General features: G+C 33.9%; 1 protein-coding gene across 13 annotated transcripts in view; it reads right to left on the reverse strand.

Annotated features, from left to right (window-relative positions):
* The window catches only part of LOC149780323 (GATOR2 complex protein WDR59-like), a 180,227-nt gene that overhangs the window by 53,752 nt on the left and 101,033 nt on the right, over positions 1-25,442 (reverse strand). For 4 of the 13 annotated variants that reach the window (XM_089937188.1, XM_089937182.1, XM_089937185.1 and 1 more), the window contains exons 21-22: positions 21,270-21,414; positions 13,231-13,291 (exon numbers count right to left, since the gene is read on the reverse strand). In XM_089937188.1, coding sequence (XP_089793314.1) covers positions 13,231-13,291; positions 21,270-21,414 — 206 coding nt within the window. Of the gene's footprint in view, positions 1-7,337; positions 7,393-13,230; positions 13,292-20,059; positions 20,078-21,269; positions 21,415-25,442 lie in introns of all 13 variants that reach the window. The other 9 variants (XM_089937187.1, XM_089937184.1, XM_089937179.1 and 6 more) reach the window with 4 other exon arrangements.

Raw genomic sequence — 25,442 nt, forward strand, 5'->3', positions numbered from 1 at the left:
AGCTAACATGTATAGTCTATTATGTACTGAAAAATGACATTAAACTTACAAGAAGAAAAAAAAAGGACACCAGCCAATCTTGTCATATTACATATCACAGGTGACAACCATTAAGGTATGCCCTTGCTGAATCATCTTGAGCATCACATCAATCATGGGCAAAGAGTCAGAGTGGTTTCAGAAAAGGACAGACACGGTGTTTGCAGCTCATAAACTTCGAAGAAATTTCAGAAATAGAAATCCAACCTATACACAACATTCATCAACCTGACAAAAGCCTCTGATGCAGTTAGCCAAAGAGGAAAAGGCAAAGTTTGGTTGAACAGAGAAATTCATCATTGTGATTCATTAATTTCATGATGGTATGCTGGCTCATGTCATGGATGAGGTTGAGTGCTTGTGAAACATGGACAGGGTACAGGTCCATGCCAAGCAGCTGAATCATTTTCACATGGGTTGCCTGAACCATTCTCAGTCACCAATGGAACCATTTCCAGTCACCAGTGGAGTCAAGCAGGGATGTGTGCTGGCGCCAACCATCTTCAGTATCATGCCCTATGCAATGCTTACTGATGCCTTCCTTTCATGAATAGGACACTGGGATCAAATGGACTGATGGCAAGCTCTTCAATCTGAGGAGACAACAGGTGAAAATGAAGTTACATGAAGCAACTGCACCTGATCTCATCTCAGATGACACATTTTCTCTGAATGCCATTTCTGAGTCTGACAAGCAACACAGTATGGAGCATTTCTCTTCAGCTTGTGACAATTTCAGTCTCACAGTCAAGAAGGGAGAGGTTATGCACTAACCTGCACCAGGAAAGCCTTAGGTGGAGCATACCATCACAATAAATGGCAAACCCTTTTGGCAGTGGACAAGTTCATGCATCTCAACTGCACAGTGTCATGTGCAGTCCACAACAGGATGAAACCAATGACAGAATTGCTAAAACAGACCAGATGCAAATGTGTTGGAGTGCAGAGGGATCAGCCTACAAAAAAAACTTAAGATCTACAAAGCCGCTCTGCTGACAGGCCACATCAACTCTATATCAGAAGAGTGACCACTAAAGATCATCAACAGCAAGCATTAGGAGGGAAAATGATCTCGAGGTGGTCAGAATAAATGCTTCATAGATTCCTTCAAGACATCTCAGTAACACTTCAACAATGACTCAGTGCCTTGCGAAGATCTCACACAGGACTATACCATTTGGCGGAGTCTCATCCAAAAAGAAACAAAAGACTTTGGCCAGCAAAGAGTTGCAGAGGCTATGCAAATGTGTGAGCTGTAGAAATCTCAGAACTGCAGTGCATCCTCTATTGTTGAAGCAAACTCATGCAGCATCTATCAAGTGTGCCGCAGACAGTTCATAGCACACACTTTTCATCAGACACTCATGTATTCATAGAAACCAAACCAGTTAGTGATGTCATTACTATCATTGAACTCGAAGGATGCACATCATCTGTTGTGCTTGGTTTATCTAAAAGGATGAGTGTCATCAAATTTGTTAGACACCTAGACATTTCCACGACAAAACATGTACATGTAAAATTTTCAACTTATAATAAGTTAATTAATTTGTATCCAACTTGTAAGCAATACAAATTTTCAAAAGAATCAGGATATACATACAATGCTAAGTTAATAAGTAGGCATGGTTGTAGTACTTTTGGTATTCTTCTCAATGATTCAAAGACTTACCTAATATCTGGCTAGTCTGGAAAGTCCTCTGTAATTCAGACTTCACTTGGGAATATATGGAGTTTCATTTAAGTACATGTACCAATATTTCTGGTAAGAGAATGGACGAGTATGGCTGTCACCAGCAATCTGGGACCCCAGATGGCCACGTGTTCTAAAGCACTTGCCTTTATGGATCAGTAACACATCTCACCTCTGTCTGCACAAGCTCGAGTCTCAGCTCTACCAAAATGAGTTTGTGAAAAACATTGCCAGTAGCTTCTTGTGAGTTGGTGGTTCTTCCTGGGGTCTTCCTTGTAAGGTAATCAAGAACAGATGATTCTTCCTTTTGCCATAGAATTATACTTTATTTAATGACATTGTTATATATTACTCTCAGACTTTTTCCACCAAATATACTGCCTGCCATGTATAGCTTATAAAAAATGGCATAAACTTCCCACTAAATAAAACAAACCAAAACCTGCAATCTACAAATAACAATGGTCACATGAGCAACTGCACCATGTTCCAATGACAAATAACATTTATTGAAGGCACTGAGATTCTATGTGTTGTTGTGGGTTTAATGCCATTTTGCAGCACAAAATAGACTATACCTGGTGGTCAGTAAAACTGGCAGAGGAAGAACGCAGGAAATCACCAGTAAGAATCATGAACCCATTGGACTCTAGCTGAAAGCTCATACAGATTTAAAGGATTAATTCTAAATGGGTTTTTCTTAACACATTAACCCCTGGAGACGAGTTAACATGGCAGGAGGTAGTAACCTACTGCCGAGCTCTGTAGCATCATGGTCATGCATGATACACAAAAGTGGGTGGTATTATAGAAAGGTAGACAGATGTAGCTCTACAATGATACCAAATAATCTGGAATTTCTAGTTGCACTACAAAATACAGAGGGAAAAACCTCAATTTTTGGAATCAATTTTTTTCTATCCAAAATTGGCCTGTGGTCAGGATCCAATTTTGTGTCCGGATTTAGACTTTTTGGTCTCAGAGCTAAGGCAAACTGGTATGAACTGCAAACAGACAGATGAACCTTTGCAAAAAAATAGGATAAGATGGGTATTTGGAATAAAGAGTGGTCTCGATACAAAAATAATGGGTCCGTTTAGCACCAAAAAAAATAATTTTACCCTTCTGCTCATGTGCAAGCCAAAGAGCCAAAGAAAAACGATGTTTCTAACACACCTAGGCAGTATGTTATTGAAAGATCACCTGGGATTTGGTGTTTTTGGATGCATTTAGAAATAGCTTTCAAAATGTGTTTCCTACTCCAATTTCATGTGAAAATGCCAAAAACCTCCAGGGGTTAATGTGTTAACAATCATGATAATGGTAAGGTCAACTATATACCTTCAAAGTCACTCTGACCTGTCTTAACCTTAAATAAACACTATCCAGCAATGTTTCTAATCTATGATATTATCACCAAAATCATTTGTGCTATCAATCAACCATAAGTCAGCTGAACCAATCAAATGATGGTACACATTGATATTCATTTAACTGAACCAATCAGAAATTGATATTCATTCAGATGAACCAATCAGAAGTTGATATTCATTCAGCTGAACCAATCAGATGATGGCATACATTGACATTCATTCAACTGAACCAATCATAAGTTGACATTCATTCAAATAATCTAATGAGAACTTGATATTCATTCAGGTGAGGAGGTGATATACTTGTTATTTATTTCTATAGGTCCTGTAACTATAATATAAAATGAATCATTTTATTTTCCCAGATTTAGTTTGCTTTATTTTAACTATAGTACCATACATACTTACTTAAAGTTTAGCCTAACTGCAAACTGCACAAACCCAGATCTGCCATATCAAACTGCAATGGCAGATCTGGGTCTATCAGAGTGTCAGGAGTAATCAGTAGAACAAACAGCATAGACCCTCATTCACGTTATGCAATGGCAGATCAGTGTCTAAGTTGTTTGCAGTTTCACTTGACTTATAAGTGAGTAAATATTGTACATTAAATGTGGAATTTCTTACGTTTTGAATTTTAAACTAGACTGTGGATGAGGTCCATTAAACTGAACATTTCCAGATGCCAAAAGCAGAACATCACCCATATGCAAAAGTTACAGATGGGATTGTTTTGGAATCCATGTATTCTGAGATAATTCTTTGTTCAACTGAGGTACAAACGGTCTTTATGAATGCAAATGTCAACCAATTTCAGATATTGGAAGAAGATCAAAGCATACATATCGACAGAATGATCTACAAGTATTATGAGAGTCCAAACCTTTAAGAAAATAAGCACTCTGCTGCATTAACATTAATCTGTGGTAGGTAAGATAGGAAAAGACAGAATAATTAATTGCACTGAAAATGGTAGTCATCCATAAAAAGAAGAAAAAAGAAAAGGCCAGTGATACATTACAGCATTAAATTTTTTTATATACATCAACACTTTTACTTGGTCAGTACTCTACTGTTAACAACTCAGACTATTTCCCAGACATGTACACATGCACATGTGCATATCATTATATTTCAAATTCTGATCTTATTACATTTTTTTTTAAAGGTTTGTCCTAATTGCTACAATATGGGTTCCATGGGAAAGACCTGTTTGAAATACCTTGCAAAAGCTATAAAATTTGAAACTGGTGCATTTGTTCACTATTACATGTACTCACTCTTAGATTTTTCAGTTATTATTTTTCCTGCATTACCTTTTAGGTAACCAACAATAGATGGTACTTTCTTTTGGCATTTAATTATAAATGAACTTTTTGAAATGACATTATAGTTTTGGGGTAATTTAGAAGAAAAATCACCTAAAAACTCTATACACATAGTAATAATATTAAGTTATATATTACTCTCTGCCCTTTTCATTCAACTTTGTTGTTCTTATAGGGTTTAATGCCATTTTTCAGCACAAGATAGGCTATACATGGCAGCCAGTATTAATGGTTGAGGAAGAACCTGGGAAAATCACAGAAAGAACGACCGACCCACAAGAAGCTACTGGCAAGCTTTCTCGCATACCCACATTGGCTGAGCCCGAAACTTGAACCCATGCACATTCAACTTTAAATCCTCCATAAAATATAATTAATAAACAACAATCCCTATTTTCCTACTGATTACAGACTTTAATGGATACACAAGAAACACAACAAGCATTGATGGATTATGTAATCCAAGTATATAGCAAACACCATGCACTTCAATTCATGAAGAAAAACACACTTTCCTACCAAAGCATTGGACCATTTTCAGTCTTTGTATTTCTTCAGACCTATACTTTTTATTCAGTAAACTTAAAATTATGGATGACTTGTTTTTGCTCACAAATACAGTGAAGTCATTTTTATTTTTCATTCAGGAATTAGTATAGATTCTATGGCTGATGGAACTCAATGATTTAAAAAGCCACAAAGAAAAATCCTTATGAACTTTATCGTACTTATTTCCCCATTGACAAATCAAAGAATCCATGAAAATTTAGGATTTTTACATATCCCTGACATCAATAAATTTAGAGTAAACTTTCTGCTTTTATTTCTTAGCATGCTCTGATTATTCTGGTTCACATTTCATGTTCTACAATGTTATTTTGTTCCACATGAGTGTTCAAGTATAATGATGCATTACATTCCATGTTCTACAATGTTATTGTGTTCCAAATGAGCATTCCAGTATAATGATGTGTTATATTTCATGTTCTATATTGTTATTTTGTTCCAAATGAGAATTCAGGTATAACAATGAGTTACATTCGACGTTCTATATTGTTATTTTGTTCCAAATGAATGTTACAGGATAATAATGTGTTATATTTCATGTTCTATATTGTTATTTTGTTCCAAATGAGTGTTCGGGTATAATAATGTGTTACATTCCATGGTCTATATTGTTATTTTCTTCCAAATGAATGTTCCAGGATAATAATGTGTTATATTTCATGTTCTATATTGTTATTTTTTTCCAAATGAGTGTTCTGGTATAATAATGAAGTTACAACTTAATAAAGCAAGCACAAGCTTTTATTAGTTTTGCAGTCAAGCTATTGACACTAAATTATCAATGCATGGTGTTTTCTGTATATTTGGATCATGGTATATCCAGAAATACCGTGGCATACCATGGTAGTAATTTAAATGATTGGTACATCACAAATGACACTGTTCAGATGGCCCTTAAACACAGGAACTTGATCAAAGAAACTAAAGTTAGGAGATGGGCAGTCAAGGGATATATATCCAATAAATTATGAAATACTGGAAATCTAATTCGATGAAGGTCTCAGGATGAAGGTTCATGATAAATTTGATTAAAATCCTACATTTTAAATAAAATGATGTTTTGATCTCACTGTAAGATGGGCAATAAAGTGCCAAAACTCCTCTAAATGATTAAGAGGAATGGCGGAATTGATAATCATTTCAAAGTCTCACCATTATAAAGTTAAACACCAATTTATCTTGAAATCAAACAATCTTTGGTAAAGTTATGCTAACAAACTTATGAAAACATTACATTTAGGGGGCATATCTCTTGCAAATGATCCTGTGGAATGATGGAAGTGAAACTCACTTAAGGTTTTGTCACTATAAAGCCCAATGCCAAAATTAATTGAAATTCAATCAGACTTCATAATGTTATGCTGCAGGAGCAATCAGGGGACATAATTCCTGTAATTGATGTCATAGAATGCTTGAAACCAAATTAATTCAATGTGATATCAAGAGAAAGCCTCAAGTCAAACTTGACTGAAACCCAGCAAACCTTGACGAAGTTATATAGCATAGATCAAAGTCATCTGGGCTGGCAATCAAGGGGGCATATCTACTGAAAAGGACATCATGAACTATTGGAAATGAAACTAATCTCAACAATATAAACCAGCATAACAAATTAGACTGAAATCCAAAAACCTCAATAAAGTTATGCTTCAAAACCCAAAAGTTAGGAGGAAGGACAATCGGGGCAACTAACTTTTGAAATGATGAAGCAGAACACGGCAAATCAAACTAAATCAAGGTCTCATGAACAGAGAGCTGCATGAAATACCAGGTTGAAATCCAATAATCATTGGGAAGGTTTAGCTGCTGAAACGAATGTTGGGGAACAGGCAATCAGGGACACAACTCCACCAAATGACGGCAGAGAAGGCTGAAAATAAAATTTGTTAATGGTCCCAGCAATATAAAGTGGAAACCAAATTTAATTTAAATCAGATCACTTCCAGTAACGTTATCTACTGGAAACTAAATTTATGACAAACAGACAGACAAATGGACTGATTAATAATTGACTATCAAGTGGGGGCACTAATCATTGCTAAAGGCTAAAGCATATTTTCACATTCTGACAATATCGGATGAGCAAAGGTCTTCTAATACCTTAAGCGGAATAGCATTAAGTAAGCTTTTATATTTTTCTTTGACTTTATTTACTTAGATCTCTGTTTTGTGAGCAGAATATTCATTGTTTTAAAAACATGGTGAGAAAACAAACTTGGCATGAACTGGACATTTGGAAGAAAAGAGTTGTTGCCAGCCATACAAACAATGACAAGGTAGCAAACACAACACATTCACTTGTGACAAACAACTTTTGACATTATATAAACAACTTACTGCTCCATCCACGAAGGAGACTGGACATGGAAGATACCGTATGATAGGGATTGTACTGCAGGAAATAAAAAAACAGGATCGAGACTTTTAAATATAGTGTGCAAAGTTCACTACCACTCTAGCCATTTGAGACAGAATAAATCTAAGGGCAAAGGTGACTGGGTTCTACTTTGTTTACAAAGTCATATGCTGTCATGGTAACTGTTGCCAGGTGAAGACATCTTTGACCTGACTGGCTGAAAAGCTGGAATTAATATTATTTTTCTTAATAGCCATCCTAACAAAAAAAATTAATACCTGAAAAATATAGATATAAATATTAAATTAATTGAAGTTAATTAGAATGAATTTAGTAAATACAACCCTCATATGCAATCTGAACCTTAATTACTGCATGTTTTTCAAATTTATGCATTAACTGAATGTGTGGAAACTTCCATTCCCTCATTATAATGCTGTCAACAGGAGCCAGAGTATACTGTATTATACAGAGACTGCTTTATAATAAAGTATATTATGCAGTAGTAGCTCATTATAATGCTGTCTATGAGAGAGCAAACAGCCTTATTGTGAAATTGCCTTATAATGAAGTACATACTACAGTAATACCTCATTATAATACTAAGTGACCCAATGAATATGTCTTAGGGTGAGACTACCTTATAATGAAGTATATTATAGAGTACTACCTCATTATAATGCTGTCTATGGAAGCCATAGAGTATACTGCTTTATAGTGAGATTGCCTTATAATGAAGTACATACTACAGTACTACCTAATTATAATGCTGTCTATGGGCAACAAAGAGCATACTGTCTTATGGTGAGAATGCCTCATAATGAAGGACATAATACAGTAATACCTCATTATAATGCTTTCAGTTGGAACCATTAAGCATATCGCCTTATAATGAGACTACCATGTAATGAAGTACATAATACAGTAATGCCTTAATAATGATGTCTGTGGAGCCATTAAGTATACTGTCATATCATGAAATACATGATACATATAAATCTCCAATGAATTAATAAGACAGGATCCACGACCATACCAAACTTATAAAAGGAACCAAGTTATAATGAAAAGCCTTATAGTGAGGGAATGCTGAACTGATGAAGGTGCAGGTATTTCATGCAATGGACCAGAATGTAATCAATAATTATACAGCTCACCTCAAGGGAAAATTATAAGTACCCTCAAGCAGCCATTATAAACATTAATCTTCGTGTAGAAAATAGGCCGACACTAAAGAGATGTTGACAATGAATGCTGGCCCTATGACAGGGCCCAAATGAAATAAAGCAATAAAAATTGAAAACAACTTCTATCATCTCAAAGTAGATGGACTGCTAAGGGTAAGACTGCTCCAATATTTTCATAATATACCAAGCTTACAAGTTGTGTCCATCTGCAAACAACATAGATCTAAGATTTTATTTTCAATTAGATCATATTCTAGCGGCTATATGCGCCGTTCCTGTCTTCTTTGAACATGTTATAATTTTTTTCCTTTGGTTCTGCCATTCTGAAATCAATTTCTTTATTAGCAGTTTCATGTTCTGTTGTCCTTCATCATGGCTTCTATTGGTTTTACTGGCTTGTTCACTTGAGTCGTCATCTCTGGCCATTTTAATGACGTTCATGGTGTAAGCATGATACGATCACTTTCATGGTGTGAGCATGGAGTGATCAATTTTATTGTGTGAGGTGAAGAATTGGTTATCCATCATTTTATACCCACCTCTTAGCAAAATCTAATTGCCTTTTACAAATGCAAATGCCACTACTTTAGGGTTACACAATGCAAGTGGAAACACACAGCTTGTGAACATATTTTTCTTTTGGTCAGAAATGTTACTAAAACTTGGGTGCAAGTGACCTGAATAAGTTAGTTGGCTTTGTTCCCTATTTTAATTAAGGCTAGTATGATTCAATACCATTTTGAACTTATTCTCATCCAAGAAATATTATGAGATACACCATATATACTCGCTCATAAGATGAGTCCAACTGCAAGCTGCACAGACCCAGATCTGCCATTTCATAATGCGCCCTCAGTTCTGGGAAAGTGTAGATTGATAGGAGTTGAACAAACAACACAGACCCTGATCTACAGGCACATAATGCTACAGAAGATCAGAATCTTTGCTGTTTGTAGTTTGGATCAACTTATGATGGGAGTATATCTGGTACTAAGGACATAATTTTTTTCCAGACAAATCTTAAGTTTTTCTGTCTATAGACTATAGAGAGGCAGGGCAATAACAACCAGAAATATCATTTTATAGATTTTGTTAATTTTCATAAACCCAGTAACTGAGAAATTCTGACATTTCATGACTCGCTGATCCATCTGATTCCAATTCCAGGTTAGCAAAAAGTAGTCCTGTTTCATTTTATTCATGCCACTTTTGGCAAATTAAATGTCTTGAATGACGAACTGAAGCAACGTCAATGTCAAGGGACTTGAATTACCATGTATACTAGCTTATCAGTCTGCTCCAACTGCAAACAACACAGACCCTGATGTGCCAGAGCATAATGTGCTACCAGATCAGGGTCTATGTTGCTGGTTCTACTGATTAGTCCTAACAAACTGCACAGACCCAGATCTGCCAGTGCATTATGCAATAGTAGATCTGTTTTTTTTTCTTCTTGTTCTTAAAATATGCATCATGGTTTTATCAAACTTGGCACGTGGGTACATTTTGACGAGTTCAGTGGTCGTCTACCCATGATACCAGATTTAAGATTCAAGGCCATGAAAAGTATAATAATTTTTATTATGCTCTTATTTTATAAGCATGTTAACTCAAACACAAGAAAATTTCTTTCCTAACAAATTTAGGATATCACAGTTCCTCAAGAATATCCAAAATAGTTTAAATGCTCAGCAACTAAAATGAGCAAACAGAAAGAAGAAATGAACTTAATGGACTTGGAAATTCCTTTCAACCAGTACATTATCAATCTCTTTCCTAAGATCTGCATGACATAAGTGAAGCATGCACTCACATGCATTCAAGCATGAACAGACACTATAACATATCTGCAATTTTTCTTTGAAATTCATAGAATAACAAACTTATTTGCATGCTATCCAACCACTGAGAAAAGGTTCTATATTTCTACATCATTCATATTAGACTAACTATCTGCATGACTATCTGTGTGCTATCCAATCAAATACATTTCTACCTCCTTTAGTATTTTACTATTTCAATGCTATCCAATCAAAGAAATAAGGTTTTACATTTCTATCTTCTTTGTATTTGACAATTTCTATGTTATCCAATCTAAGAAATAAGGTTTTACATTTCTATCTCCTTTGTATTTGACAATTTCTATGTTATCCAATCTAAGAAATAAGGCTTTACATTTCTATCTCCTTTATATCTGACTAACTCTTTATATGCTATCCAAATAACAAGAGATATGGTTCTACATTTCCATCTCTATATTTGATGAACTGGCAGGAAATCAGTAACAATGTCAGTTCCAATGCATTTCCATACATGTACCATGAACTGTATGGGACAGGATACAAGAATGTATATCTTACAGCCATGACCTATCAAAAACCTCTGTGGCATATAAATGTTAAGACATTTTACAACCATGGCCTAACAAAAGCTTTTATAGCACATAATCACTGATGGGTGAGACAGTAGCTTTGATTAAACAATTCAAGTACTACTAAATTGGTGTAGGATAAAAGAAAACAAACCGATATCACAGTAATGTTAATCAGGGTATATTCTATGATATACAACAGTGGAATTCATGTTAATTTCTCAAAAATCAATAGAATGTACAAAAATCATGCCCTAAATATGCAACCCCTTGTTTATTTCTTCTAAACAAAATCCCTCCAACATTTCGAAAATGCCCCACTTTTTTCAAACAGAGGGGTGAATTTTCCCACAAGATGTTCAGCAGTAAAATAGACCCTGAATTTTTATGGGTCTATTTTTTTTTTTTAAAGTTTACTTCTGCAATGGATACCTTTCTAATGATTCAGATAGCAAACATCAAGGATAAATTGTATAACTGACAACTGGTTTTCACACAGCAAAATAAACATAATAAGATAACCAGATATACATTTAAATGAACAATTTTCTTATACAAATAAATCTCACTCTGTAAAGAAAGAAAAAGAAGGACATAAAATGTGGTATCAATACCTGAAATTAAAACCTGTATGTTGCCCCATGTTAATATATTGTAATGCTGTACAGAAAGCATAGTGAAGAAACAAGTGTTATCCAGATTAAAAAAATAAGCAGTGCTTGATTCAGATGTAGCTGGAAGTGTAGAATAACTTTTCAAAACACATGTTTTGATGCACAAAAGAACACTAAATGCATATAACGTCACACACAAGCTGAAGCCGATAAACAAATATTTACAAATATATCAATTTTGTTTTCCAACATTTTTTGTGAATGAACAGCAAATGTGATTTCAAGCCTTGCATATTTTTCTCTTGTATCATAATTAAGAAACCTTTTAAACGTTTCTGGAAAAGTGTACCAAGTAATATTACAAAAATGTATCAAAATTCATATAATATAATGAAAAAGATTCCAATTTACTGTCAAATAGAAATATTGTACGTATTCTTTGTCAATCTGGTAAAAGCCTCCTGGATAAAAGATTCTAATACAGACCACCTTTAAAAACTTATTGCTTACTGCTCGGCTCGATGTGACTCATTACACTATTTTATCATCCATATGACATTTCTTTTAACTCGGGTGTATCACAGCGCTATGAACTCTGGGATTGACTCAATATACATGGTTCTGACTTTCATCTCTTTTTATATAATGACAAATAAAATTTCTTATGCAATTTTACTGATCACAAAAACAGTCTGGTGAAAGAAACTCATTAAGCCTATGCAGCATATACAAGACCTTTTGGAAATCTTATGTTATTTACAACCTGCTGTAAATTGCCAGTGCAGGCTTTCTGCTGTGGAAAACATAAGTGATTTTAATAACTGTTATCATAATCATGAACATTAATTCTTTTACATATCATTTGATTAGACAAATCTATGATCTTCAACCTGTGCAAATTTTTTGAATATTTTAATAGTCCTTCGGCAATTCTTTAGTGGCCAATTAGTAACAGGGCACAGCAGACACTCTAACCACTTAGGCCACCAGAGCGAAGATTTATCTACATTTATTGCATTTACTGTACTGAACTGAACTGTTCTCTGTTTATTACAATGAAAACTTAATATTCAAAATCGACTATTTGATAGCAGTTACAAAATTTTGTGGGTTTCCAGTTGTCAAATAATTTTACAGCTATTTTAATTTGCAGATCTGTCATTTCATGCAATTCTTTATGTGAATTCTCAGCTATTTCATTTGTGAATGAGATCCTCCAGTAAACTTGAAGAAAAAAAATAAACAGCAAATAAAAAATTGGAGTCTGTCTTAGAGGTATTTATGAATGTACCCATTCCATTAATCCATGAATTTACCCCTTCCTCCAATCAATAATTTACCCTTCCTACCCCTTCCTCTAATCCATGGATTTATGCCATCCTCTAATCCATGAATGAAACCCTTCCTCTAATCCATTAATTTACTCCTTCTTCCAATCTATTAATTTAAATATCAATAAAAATGTCCTGTTTCATAAATTCATGGCACTTTATCACTGGCTAACTGATTTACTCACCGACTGTTGTTGTTGGTAACCTATTAACAGATACTTTGACTCCCACCACAGAGTTCAACATTTGGTTCAAGGTACAACTTCTGCATCATATATTTGATGCAAAAAATCTTGGAAAGTTTGAAAATAAAATGGAATCCTTTTCATTAAAATGTATGCTGAAAAACAACACAAAAAAATAAAACTTACACAGCAAATTCCATCCACTATCAGAGCTACTTCCAGGTAAGAAAGTAATGTTACCCTCGGTCTAGGACAAGAAGAAAGCACAATTTCAGACATCATGCATTAAATTAAATGCAAAACCTGGTCTTGGTCATTCTTAAATCAGGCTTCTTGTTTCTCTGTCACTTGATAATACCATATACAACACCCCCTCATAATAATGCATTCCATGGGAACCACAGAGTAAACAGCCTTAGAACGGGCTGCTTTATAATGAAGTATGCTATGCATTTAAAATTCATGACAAAATAATGAAATGGGATCCATGACCATAACCAGCTTTGAACAGGAATGGTGTTATACTGAAGGACCTCATAGAAAGGGAGTACTGTATAAACCATGTAACATTTTTCTTTACTGATGAATTAAATAAAATCTATACAGTAAAACACAGTTAAAACGATCACAGATAAAGTGAACTGGCAGTTAGTGCATAATGAACATCCATACCCAAAAGAAACATCTAAAACAAGAAATCCAGAGAATTCTATGCCTTGAATACTCCACTGTAGCATAATTAAAAAATCTGAAAAAATTCATTTAGCAAGAAAGTAGGTCACTGTCACCAACATTTGCAATGGTCGATACTGTCCAAGATCAATACACCCATCAAGTTTCATGACTGTATGTACAATAGTGTGAGCTATATTCAAAAACCAAATGTAATGACTGGAGCATGAGAAGTAGGCCAATGTGACCTACTATTGCCCATTGTATGTAGTAAATTCCATCATAAAAATGCCTAACACATGTGTGTCAGAGAAATGAACTAAATTCAAACAGAAGGATAATGCCTACACCAACAAAGACAATAATAAAGAACAATGACAATGTTGACAACAAAATCAGAAAAGTGATCATTATGTTTTACCTATGTATTGCTGGGGAGACAAATAATGCTATATGGCAAATTACAGATACAACAAAATCATTCCTGAATGCAAGCAATACAAATTTTAAGACTTAATTTTTTTGTGGTGCACATTAATTATTTTTCTCTTCATTTTGTTCTTCACAGAAAAGAACAAACAAATGATGATTTTATTTATTTTCCACTTTTCCACTGATTTGCCTTCATGGAATGTTGGACAATGAGTTAATCATTATTACATTAAACCATATCATGATGTCATCCAATTGTTATGTTGCAAACAAAACAATCGACCAGAGACAACTAAACCAAGACAAGAAAAGTCAGGATCACAAATCCATGCAATTTTCTTTGTAATAAAATGATAAAGTTTATATAGTTATTGGGCAGTCCTTTATGGGACCCAAAATTTGAAAATTCCAAAAGTTAATGAATCAAGTATATTCAGACAAGCATTAAAGAACTTAAAAAGAAATTTAGCCATAATCTGGTCTCCAGTTTGCAATCCAATACAACTTATATACTGCACAAATATTGTATTTTACTAAGATCCAAATCAGCCTTATTTTACAAAAATTATTCATACAAATTTTGTTAACCCTTTATGGTACATCCCAACTTTTTCAACATGCTGCTAATTTATATGTTACACAAAATGTGTCATCTGGTATTATTATAAATTGGCAATGAAGAAAACAATTAAACTTACCTGGATGTTGGTTGTGCATTAACAGAGAAAAATATACAAATTGCCATGAATCTTGAATTTACTGGAAGTTTTGATGATTTTTTTCACTCCTAATTTCAAAGTAAAACTTGTATTTTTCTTTAAACAAAATTATTTTATAATATCTACAACGAAATGTGAAAATGAGGTTTACATAAAAAGCAATCTTTTGCCTGTAAAGCATGGATATTTATAAATTTCTAATGATTCATTTTTCAATGTAATTTAAACAGTATCTTACACCTGCCTACATTTTATTAGTTCTGTACGAAGATATTAGCTGAGCACGCTTCAAACTAGACAATATTGACCAACAGATCACAGTGACATTGACCACTAGACAATATTGACCAAACGGTCAGTGACCTTGACCACCAGACAATATTGACCAACATATCATAGTGACCTTGTCCATGACCTTTTCATCCCCACAAGCTTGAGGTTACTTCCTTGTGCAACTGGCAAACCATTCAGGCAGTTTGTTGAAAGAAAATATCATAGAACTATAAGTTATCAAGGTGAAACCATCTGACCTTTCTATGCTTGGTTGAGACCTTGAACTTTGAGCTGTCAACCACAGTATCTATATTTGCTTCTCACGGCAGCCAGCCACACTACAAGTTTAGTGAAATTACATGGGAACTCTGCTATAACATGGCAGATGGATCCAAATCACCTTGGTATAGAGAGAATGGTCAAACATTCAATGACTGGGTGATGGGAGGAGGGTAATAAACAAACTCCAGTCAAACAAATATTCATAATTTTACTACCTGTCAATTAATGTAACTGGCATTATAATAGCACCATACCCAGTTTAAATTAATTGTTGCTGTGTAAGAACACTAATTAGGATCTATAATTTATAGGTTTCTGAAACATAACAATCATTTTTTAATTATCTGTCAGCTTGGCTAATGTTTTAAGTAACATCAACAAACCAAATGGCAGAAATAACAAAATTACTTTTTTTGCTGACTATCTTGTCTGGAAAACAGATATCTCTGTTGTGTTCCAATGTGCCTGGTACATTCAATCATCGTTACGGTCAGAAGTGTGATAGGCAAACTAGGCTGCATTATGACCTCACTTGCAAATAAAGAACACATGAAACTTTTTTTCATATTCTTTTACAAAAAAAGAAAACTGGTTGTTGTTCTGTTGTTTTTTCTTTATGTTTGTGTAAATATATTACCATCTGAGACAAGTGTTCAAAAACACTGAGTTGTGTTAGATGCACAATGTGTCCAGCCATATTATCTTTTTCCATTAGAAAAGTGAATATATGGTGAACCCTTGGATCATTAAAATCTCAGAAAGCAAAAAGCTGGAAAGGCCCGAGGGATTAATAAGGCTATAATAAAGGTTTTCAAAGCAGTTTCTAGGACAGATCGTCATTTATTCAATCACATGTTTGTATGTGTAAAACATATGTACTGACAGGCAGACAGCTAACAGCCAACCAAACATTGAAGGCACACAATAATAATAACGAAAATGAATGCAAGTCTAGCCAAACTCCTTAAGCAAGCTCATTATTTCCATCAAATTTTCAAGGTTAAACCTGGATAATTTTTCTTATCAATCATAGCAATATTCATACTGTTCAACTTTGTTGTCATTAAGACGATGTAAAAAACAAGATTAACTGAAATCACATTACTGGTAACGTTATCTCCCAACATCAAAATCTGAAACTTCTTTTCAGAATTTCCATGCATGAACTTTTGGGGATAAAACATTCATAGCAAACATCGAAATTTCCAATAAAAGCAAAGCTCACTCGTGGCTAACAACTGAGCAAACTGTTGTTGTTTTTTTTATAAAACTTGAACTGTTTAATAGAAGCTATGGCTTGTTCAAACCCTATCACATCTTAATCTGAAGGTAAGATCTGGCTATAGATCCAATTAACACAGCACACCTGGATTTTTGCCATAACACTGAAGCTTGGATTAAACTTACCTCTACGAATTTAATGGAATTTAAACATGACTTAAATAATGACAGAAATTTTATAAAGTTCTTAAATAATGATAGAAATTGCATAGTTTTTTAAATAATGACAGCAACTGTTTAAAGTTCCTTATAATAACAGAAATTGTACAAAGTTCTTAAATAATGACAGAAATCGTAAAATGTTTTCAAAGGTTATTAAATAATAAAATTTGGAGGGTATGTAATTATACGTAATTGGTCATACAATCCAGAATAAACATAGACTTACATCTGACTTAAAATAAGATGGTTGAGTGCTTGAGAGATTTTTTTGTATTTCTTTTTCATGTGATAGGTATAAAACAAAAACAAAATATGGCAAATATAATTATAATTTTTTTTTTTTAAATTCAGAAGGAAAGAAATATTTGAAATGAGAATTTTAAAGATTTTAAGTACATTTAAACTTTACAAATGTTTTTTTTAAAGAAATATTCTGCTATGTCTCTTAAAGTTTATAAAGCAGCAAAAATATTTCATCAGAAATATTTGAAATTGGAGTTTCAACATTTTTAATTACATTTAAATTTTAAAATATTCTGAAGACTCTGTCATGCTGTTTTTTGATAATATAGTTCTAATGAATTGTGTCAGGGATTTTTATTAAATTAAATTTTTGAACAGTACCCAGGATAACATTTTCTTTGTAATTTCAAATATAAGCCATATATAAAATGCCAGACATAGCTAATTCCAGTTTAGCTCAATAATATATAAAAATATTTGAAGAAAATATCCTAATAGTATCTGAAATGTAAATGTTCCAAATTTTTCTTTTATAAATTGCTCAAGAGATTTAAATTTCAATAAACATACAGCCATTTAAAGTAGTTAATATCCTATTTCTCAATTGAGAAACAGATTCTATTCAAAACCTAAATAATTATGTGTAGTTTTACATATATGTCTTTTATTGGCAAGGAGAAACATGAAAATAAAGATTACAAGGTCTATGATTGGCCACCCTTCTAAACTTAAGTCAAAGCAATCAATATGTCTTATATCAAGACAAACTTAAAATCTGGACCAGATTCCTGAAGTTCTTTATTTGTAACGAGTACAAGCTGAGGAATGTTCAAATACCGATTCAACTTTAATTTTATGTGCCTTTGTTGATGAGATACCCTTTACCTTACTCTTCCATGTAGCGACCCATGCTTATTTAGAGCCAGGTGTATCACTGGCTGCATGCAGCACAAGAAAATGCACATAAACCAATATTATTATATGCTCATTTTTTTCCCCATTAACTTTACATTGTCAGAATCGTTCAATATTCCCCGATACTGAACGCACGCGACAATACACATATATCATTCACGTGAATAAAGGAACTACTTTCTTTTGTAAATAAACAATGGACTCAGATGCCAGTACTTTCGATTTGTAAACAAATCATGTACACTCGCGTAAGAGGCTCTTTACGTTGTGGTTGTTTAAATTTGTTTCTGAACGAACTAAAACATGTTTCGTGGACTGCAAAAAAACCCATCTGTCTTGACATTTTGCGTTGATACAATGTTACGGATTTAGGCTAGCTACCTTATATAAATGACGGATTAGGTCCTTACAAATAACAAGGCATATAACTGTTTTCTTTAGCTGGTGATAAGAATGGCAAAATAAAATATACTTACAGTTTTACATCCTGAATTTCCTAAAAATGTTTTTTCTTAATTCTGCAAATCCGAATTACATGAGCCATGTCATAGGTTTTCAATCTGGATTACACATTTCGAAAGTGTGCTGTAATTTTGATGATAAGTGCAATTGCATCCTCCTTACTGCACTCAAAATGAAATACACATTAAATTCCATAGCGTCTTTTTGAAAATTGCAATTGAAAGACTTCATATTTTTCCCACGTTATGATTTCAAACATTCAATGACAGAAACAGAAACACATTTGCAGACGTAAACAAGCTTCTCCCGCGCCACTTCAATCCAATGTATTTCGTGTATAATTTGCACAGATGAATCCAGTCTAAAATCACAAACTTTCGTCGAATTGAAACAAAATACCAAAATATATTCACTCCAGATCAAATGGAAAAGTCGTTGCAATGCACATTCATTCACAATATGACTGCAAATTTCAATTTTAACTAGACACGCCATTTTCTTTCAAAAGTTATGTCGACCGCGCGACTAAGTTCAAATTTATCTGGGCAGAGCTATGTGCGCATTAATAATGATGTCATTTTGTAATGTCAAATCTGCGCTTGTGTATTTAGTTTGGAATACAGCATTCATTCATTTACGTTGTTTCTTGTAGTGTATTTTGTTTATATAATTAAACCTTAGGTAGAATTAAAAAATGAGCATACAATAAAAAGGTTACTGCATTTGTATGGGAAAATATGAACTCGTTTTTTTGGAATTATTGTTTTTGTCACTGTTTTGCTTAAAAATATCAGGTGCTTAAAAACAACACCATACATGGTGACTTCCTTTATTTTTGTGGATAGTGATCTCTTGTGGTACTATGAAATTTCTTATTTTCTTCAGGACTCTTTCTTGAATTTGTTATGGGTTCTGTTGTCTCTGCAAAAGGTTCATTGTTAGTTGGCTCTATACATTTGTTGTGTAGCAGCCACAAAACAGGCAAAAATTAGCAACCCATAAAATGTTATGAATAGTACCTGAAAAGTTCAACAGTGGTCCTCCATGATATATATTATTAAGATTCATACAGAAATCTATTTCAATAAAGGTAATCCTTTATAGTCCCCCCATTCTCCCCCTTTCCCTTCTTTGAATTTGTTGTATTAACTTTTTTTTAGTGCTATGAATTTTTTTATATTCATTAATATTAATGAACTGTATATCTGTTCCATGCATAAGTACATACACCATACAGTTAGTCCTTGCCACTTTTCATGTACCTACTTGTGTACTGGGGGGAGGGCTGTTGCTAAGTTGCGAGAAATTGTAGCCTGGACCCATGTGCTGTAAATATGGTAATAAAATATGCTCAAACCACAACAAAATAAGAAAATAAACTAGCAAGAAATTTTAAAAGTAATGTATTAAACTTCTACCTTCTATACATTTAATTTACAGGTATTCCCAGATTTCCTACTTGTGCAATATTTGGCAATATTTTGCATATGGGAACATTTTCTCTCTGAAAAAATTATGTTTGCAGATGAAATTGGTAGAGAATGAACAAGCCCTACTTCTTAAATATTACTTACCATATGTCTCTGTCTTTCCTATATCATATATCAAAGTAAACACATTGTTTCAAACTAACTTCATACAAAATTCCTACAAATGTTAAGCTTGAGAAAATTTTCTTTGGGTTGTTTCCTTTTTTTCTTTAATGCCTGCCTAAGCTCAGTGTTGATCTCATACATGGTTTCTAAGTTCTTCTGTTTCCAATGACACTGAATCTGATAGTTTATGTAGGTGGTGAAGCATCTGACTACATTAACAATGTTCCCAAGTTAGAGTCCTGCCATCTAAACTAACATGTATAGTAAGTCTTGAAGGCAGATCAGTGGAGACAAATAAAAGAAAAGGTCTTTAACACTATAGAGGAATGAGTAACGGGTGACACCCATAGAGACTGGGTCACATTATTCAGGTGGTTGAGCACCTTGCTATAGCCATGGGGTTTCCAAGTTCAAGTCTCAATCAAGCCAGTATCCAGTGTGGGGTCAGATACCTATCAGCATGAATGCAGAAGTAAACATTCTTTTCATCTGCTGCCTTATATTTATATTTAGTTTGTTCAGGACCACATCGCTTCACAGTTCCCCACATAATTCAAGTTAGAAAATGTCACCAAGAAAATGAATATTTTCACTCTTACAACTGCACACTGTGTAGAATTAAACATAATCACTGAAAATCAAAAAAAGCGTGGACAAAGCTTAGACTGAATCTGAAAAAAAATCCATTAAATTCATACAACACAATAAGAAGTTAGACTGACAATCACAACACCCAACACTTAGCAAAACATGTAGAAAGTATCATTTCTTTACCATACGACGATGGTCAGAGGATCTGGTCACAGGAGTCTATGGACAAAACAGGATTGTATTGATCCAAGTAAATGTGTCAATTAACTTGTAACCCTTACAAATATCTTTTAAAAAAGAGTGAAGTCTACAACACTTTATTTCAATCTGGCACATTTCAATCTGGCAATTAACTGGTGACCCTGAACTCTTATGATGGGTTAGACTTCTAAATTATACACTTCCAACTGCCCAAAATTGGGAACATCAATTCATACAAAGGAACCAATAACATTTTTCATAATATGGAATCCAAGGAAGCTGACAGTATTTTGGACATGATAAAACTGTAGTCAGATAACTCAAGATTGCTGAGATACAGAGATAGAGACAGAGAGAATGTCAGACATACAGACAAACAAATGGAGCTGTATCTTACATTGACAGGTGTACCCTCGATCAGCGAAGATTTGGATGCAGAGGGTTTGACTACAGAGGGTTGAACATTCTCCTGTTTACTCCAAAATACACAGCAAATCATGGCTAGGGACTGTACATCGTGTATCTGTTGATAATACTGCATTCTAGAAAAGATTGGGAAAAAATAACCCAAAAAATAAGTTTCTGAGAAAAGGGGTATGCTATTATAGTATTACCTGCCTTAAGAGAGAACTGTTATTTTTTTAAATGGTTGATCAAGATGGGTGATCATCTAATGAAAGGTCTGTAGAGGACTGTCAGTTTATAAGGTCAAAATCCAACTCGATTTAAGAAGGAAAAATACCCACAAACATTGTGCATGTATTTATTTTTTATTCACAGTTTTAGTACAAATACTACCTTTATATGCAATCATGATATACAGTTATGATAAACCATTCATAAAAATATTTGCAAACATGCTCTTTGCAAATGTATAAATGATCAGTTTTAACTGTATATGTAAGGCACCAAAATAAAATGTGTGTTTCTGGTTTTAAAGTCAGGGTAAGTAGGAAGTTAAAAAAAAATATATTTCATATTATATATATATATATATATATATATATATATATATATATATATATATATATATATATATATATATATATATATATATATATATATATAATGCAATAAACTGACAACGAATAGTGCAAAACTAGTATCTAACTAGCCTGAGTGCTTTCGACTCTTTCATGAGTCTTTTTCAAAGGCAAATACAAAACACAGACAAGACAAACAAATAAAACAGAAAAACGGTTATGTTTGCAAACCTTTACATGGCTGTTTCTACCTTTTAACTTTACTATTTTTCAACAAGCCATGTAAAGTTTTGCATATATAACCATTTTTCTGTTTTATTTGTTTGTCTTGTCTATGTTTTGTATTTGCCTTTGAAAAAGACCAATTAAAGAGTCAAAAGCACTCAGGCTAGATAGATACTAGTATCACACTGTTCGTTGTCAGATTATTGCACTTATCTTAATCAATCCCTGTCACATGTAATACCTTGCTGGATCCAGTGCACTTGAAAGGATTGTTATTCGCCATATGATTTGTATTCTTTATTTTTATATATATATATATATATATATATATATATATATATATATATATATATATATATATATATATAATGATTAGTATGTATAATATACTAAGCACTTCAAGTACTGGGCAAAACTGGCTCCTTTAGATGCAAAAATCAATTTCCAGAATTTTTTAAAAATTTTCTTTCTTTTGGATCTAGGGATAAAAATAAGATCTATGGTCAGTAACAATAAATAGGGACTGTCAGCTGACTGGAAATACACACATAGTTTTTTGTTTTTTGCCTAACAATTAAAGCAAGTGACACAATTAACTAATCCAGAAATAGAATCAATTTATTTATAGACAAAAACCAATGATTTAATTTTTTCCTCTACAATAATGGATTAACTGAATAAAAACTGGCACACTACAGTGAACAGATGATGAGCTCTCTGACAGAATCACTTTTGATTCAGTGCATGAGTTTTAATAACTGTAACATGTGTAACACGAACCTCTACCATATAGAATTAACCAACCTGGAAAATGTTAACACATGTTGTTGTTGTTGTTGTTGTGGGGTTTAACACCATTTTTCAGCACACGATAGGCTATGCATGGCGGCCAGTATTAATGGTGGAGGAAGAACCCAGGAAAACCCCAGGAAGAACCACTGACCCATGAGAAGCTACTGGTATGATTTCTCACATATCCACATTTGCCGAATCCTGGACTCGAACTCACGCAGGTTAACACATGTAACTTCATGAAAGACAAATACCTCATTCACTCCAAGCAGCACATATTATTTTCAAAGATAAACAATATACTCAACGTGCTACAGTGAAAATCGAATGAGAAAAGATCTCATTATTATAATGACAACAATGTGCAGGCTTTTGCTACTGATAAAGAAACAACAGGAACCTTTTAACTTGCTATTAATGTCCATGACTGCTAAATCATAGTGGAGATTTACATGCCTTTGGCACTACAATTGTGACTAGTGGTCTGTAGTCTGCTTAAGGACTGTAGCATATCAAGCTACCTGTATGGAAACCAGAAGCTAGATTGTTGCAAATGATGCATAAATATATGTAAACTAGTAGCTAGATTGTAGGATATGATGTGATATGTATGGAAACCAGTAGCTAGAGTGCAACATATGATGATGTCTGTATGTAAACCAGTAGCTAGACTGTACTGTAGCATATGATGTGATCTGTATGGAAGCCAGTAGTTAGACTGTAGCATATAATGCTCTCTGTATGTAAACCAGTAGCTAGTATGGAAACTAGTAGCTAGACTGTAGCATACGTAATCTGTATGGAAATCAGTAGCTAGACTGTAGCATATGATGATGTCTGTAAGTAAACCAGTAGCTAGACTGTAGCATATGATGTGATCTGTATGGAAGCCAGTAACTAGACTACAGCATATGATGTGATCATATTGGAAAGCAGTAGCTAGTCTGTAGCATATAATGCTATATGTATGTAAACCTGCAGCTCGACTGTTGCATATGATAATACCTGTACATAAACTAGTAGCTACACTACAACATATGATGTGACCTGCTGGGAAACCAGTACATACACTGTGCTGTTGTTGTAGGGTTTAACGCCATTTTTCAGCACACAATAGGCTATACATGGCGGCCAGTATTAATGGTGGAGGAAGAACACGGGAAAATCCCGGAAAGAAGCACCGACCCACGAGAAGCTACTGGCAAGCTTTCTCACATAATCACAATGGCTGAATCCTTGACTCGAACCCATGCAGACAGAGGTGAGATGGCAGTTATCCGTAACGGAAAGCGCTTTAGAACACTCGGCCACTCGGAGCACCTGATACACTGTGGCATATGATGCTACCAGAATGGAAACCAGTAGCTACATTGTAGCATATAATGCTACCTGCATAGAAACCAGTAGCTAGACTCAACTCATTCATTTTATAGTTTTGCATCTAGTTTCAGAACAATCTGCACTCAACATGCAGACCCTCATTTGCTATAAAGTTAACATACGATTAAACAAAGGTCAGCAGTGTTTATACCTGGTCTGTAATAGTAAGTCAAGGCAGTTGTCAAACATATACCATATATATGCGCTTCAGGTCAGATTGCAAAGTAAAGATCCTGATCTGCCATAGCATAATGTGCCTGCAGACCAGGGTATATGTTGTTTGTTCTATTGATTAATCCTAACAAACTGCACAAACTCAGATTTGCTGGTGCATTATGCAGTGGCAGATCTTGATCTGTGCAGTTTGCAGTTAGACTCCACTTACAAATGAGTAAAAACGGTTTTCTGTCAAAATATTGTTGCTCCTGGTCTTGATCTGCAGGTGGTTACTCACGAAAAAGCATTTATATAACAAAGTCTATCCATGCACAATGATTTTCAGAATTGTGTCAAATTTACCCTTACAGAAATTTAAGGAGTTAACAAGCCATTCCACAAATATTGTGCAATACTTTGAAAAGAAAATACTCAGAATTTTCCAACATTGTAAATTTTCAAAAATTTAAACAGTCCTGACATTTTTCATCTGAGATTATAAGAGATATATATTTTTGTTCAAAACATAAAGATGTGCAAATAGATCATTCACTTTTATATTTATCACTGAAATTTTGAGCAAGCTTTCTTGAACAAAAGAAGCCAAACTTTAATCATAAACATGAATCCCCTCTCTAACAGAAGCATACATGGAGTAAAGAACAATATGCAGAACTGATGCCATGGCAAATGAGTTAAGTGCCTTGAAAAGAGATACAGCACAACAGCCGATCCAAGCTATTCTGTACAGGGTTCTAAAACCAAAAAGCACTCCTTGTGTATCATACTTAACATGAGCCACAATGTGCAGGAAGGAAGTGCTCATTAAGCTGCATTAATACAGAAAGTTTTATCAGTGCAGGGACCAAGTAATGTTTAATTAGTCTAGATGTTCTAGAGATAAATAACGAGGATGTCATGAATCGCTCAAATTGGGTCACAGTGATCTAGATTTGGTATGGTTAAGTTACTCTCCTTGAGAAGCATCCCACAAATTTTCATGATTTTAGTTAAAGCAATCTCAAACATACTGA

This window comes from Sinohyriopsis cumingii, chromosome 16, assembly GCF_028554795.1.
Source record: "Sinohyriopsis cumingii isolate HCF-2022 chromosome 16, ASM2855479v2, whole genome shotgun sequence".
NCBI classification, from domain to species: domain Eukaryota; kingdom Metazoa; phylum Mollusca; class Bivalvia; order Unionida; family Unionidae; genus Sinohyriopsis; species Sinohyriopsis cumingii.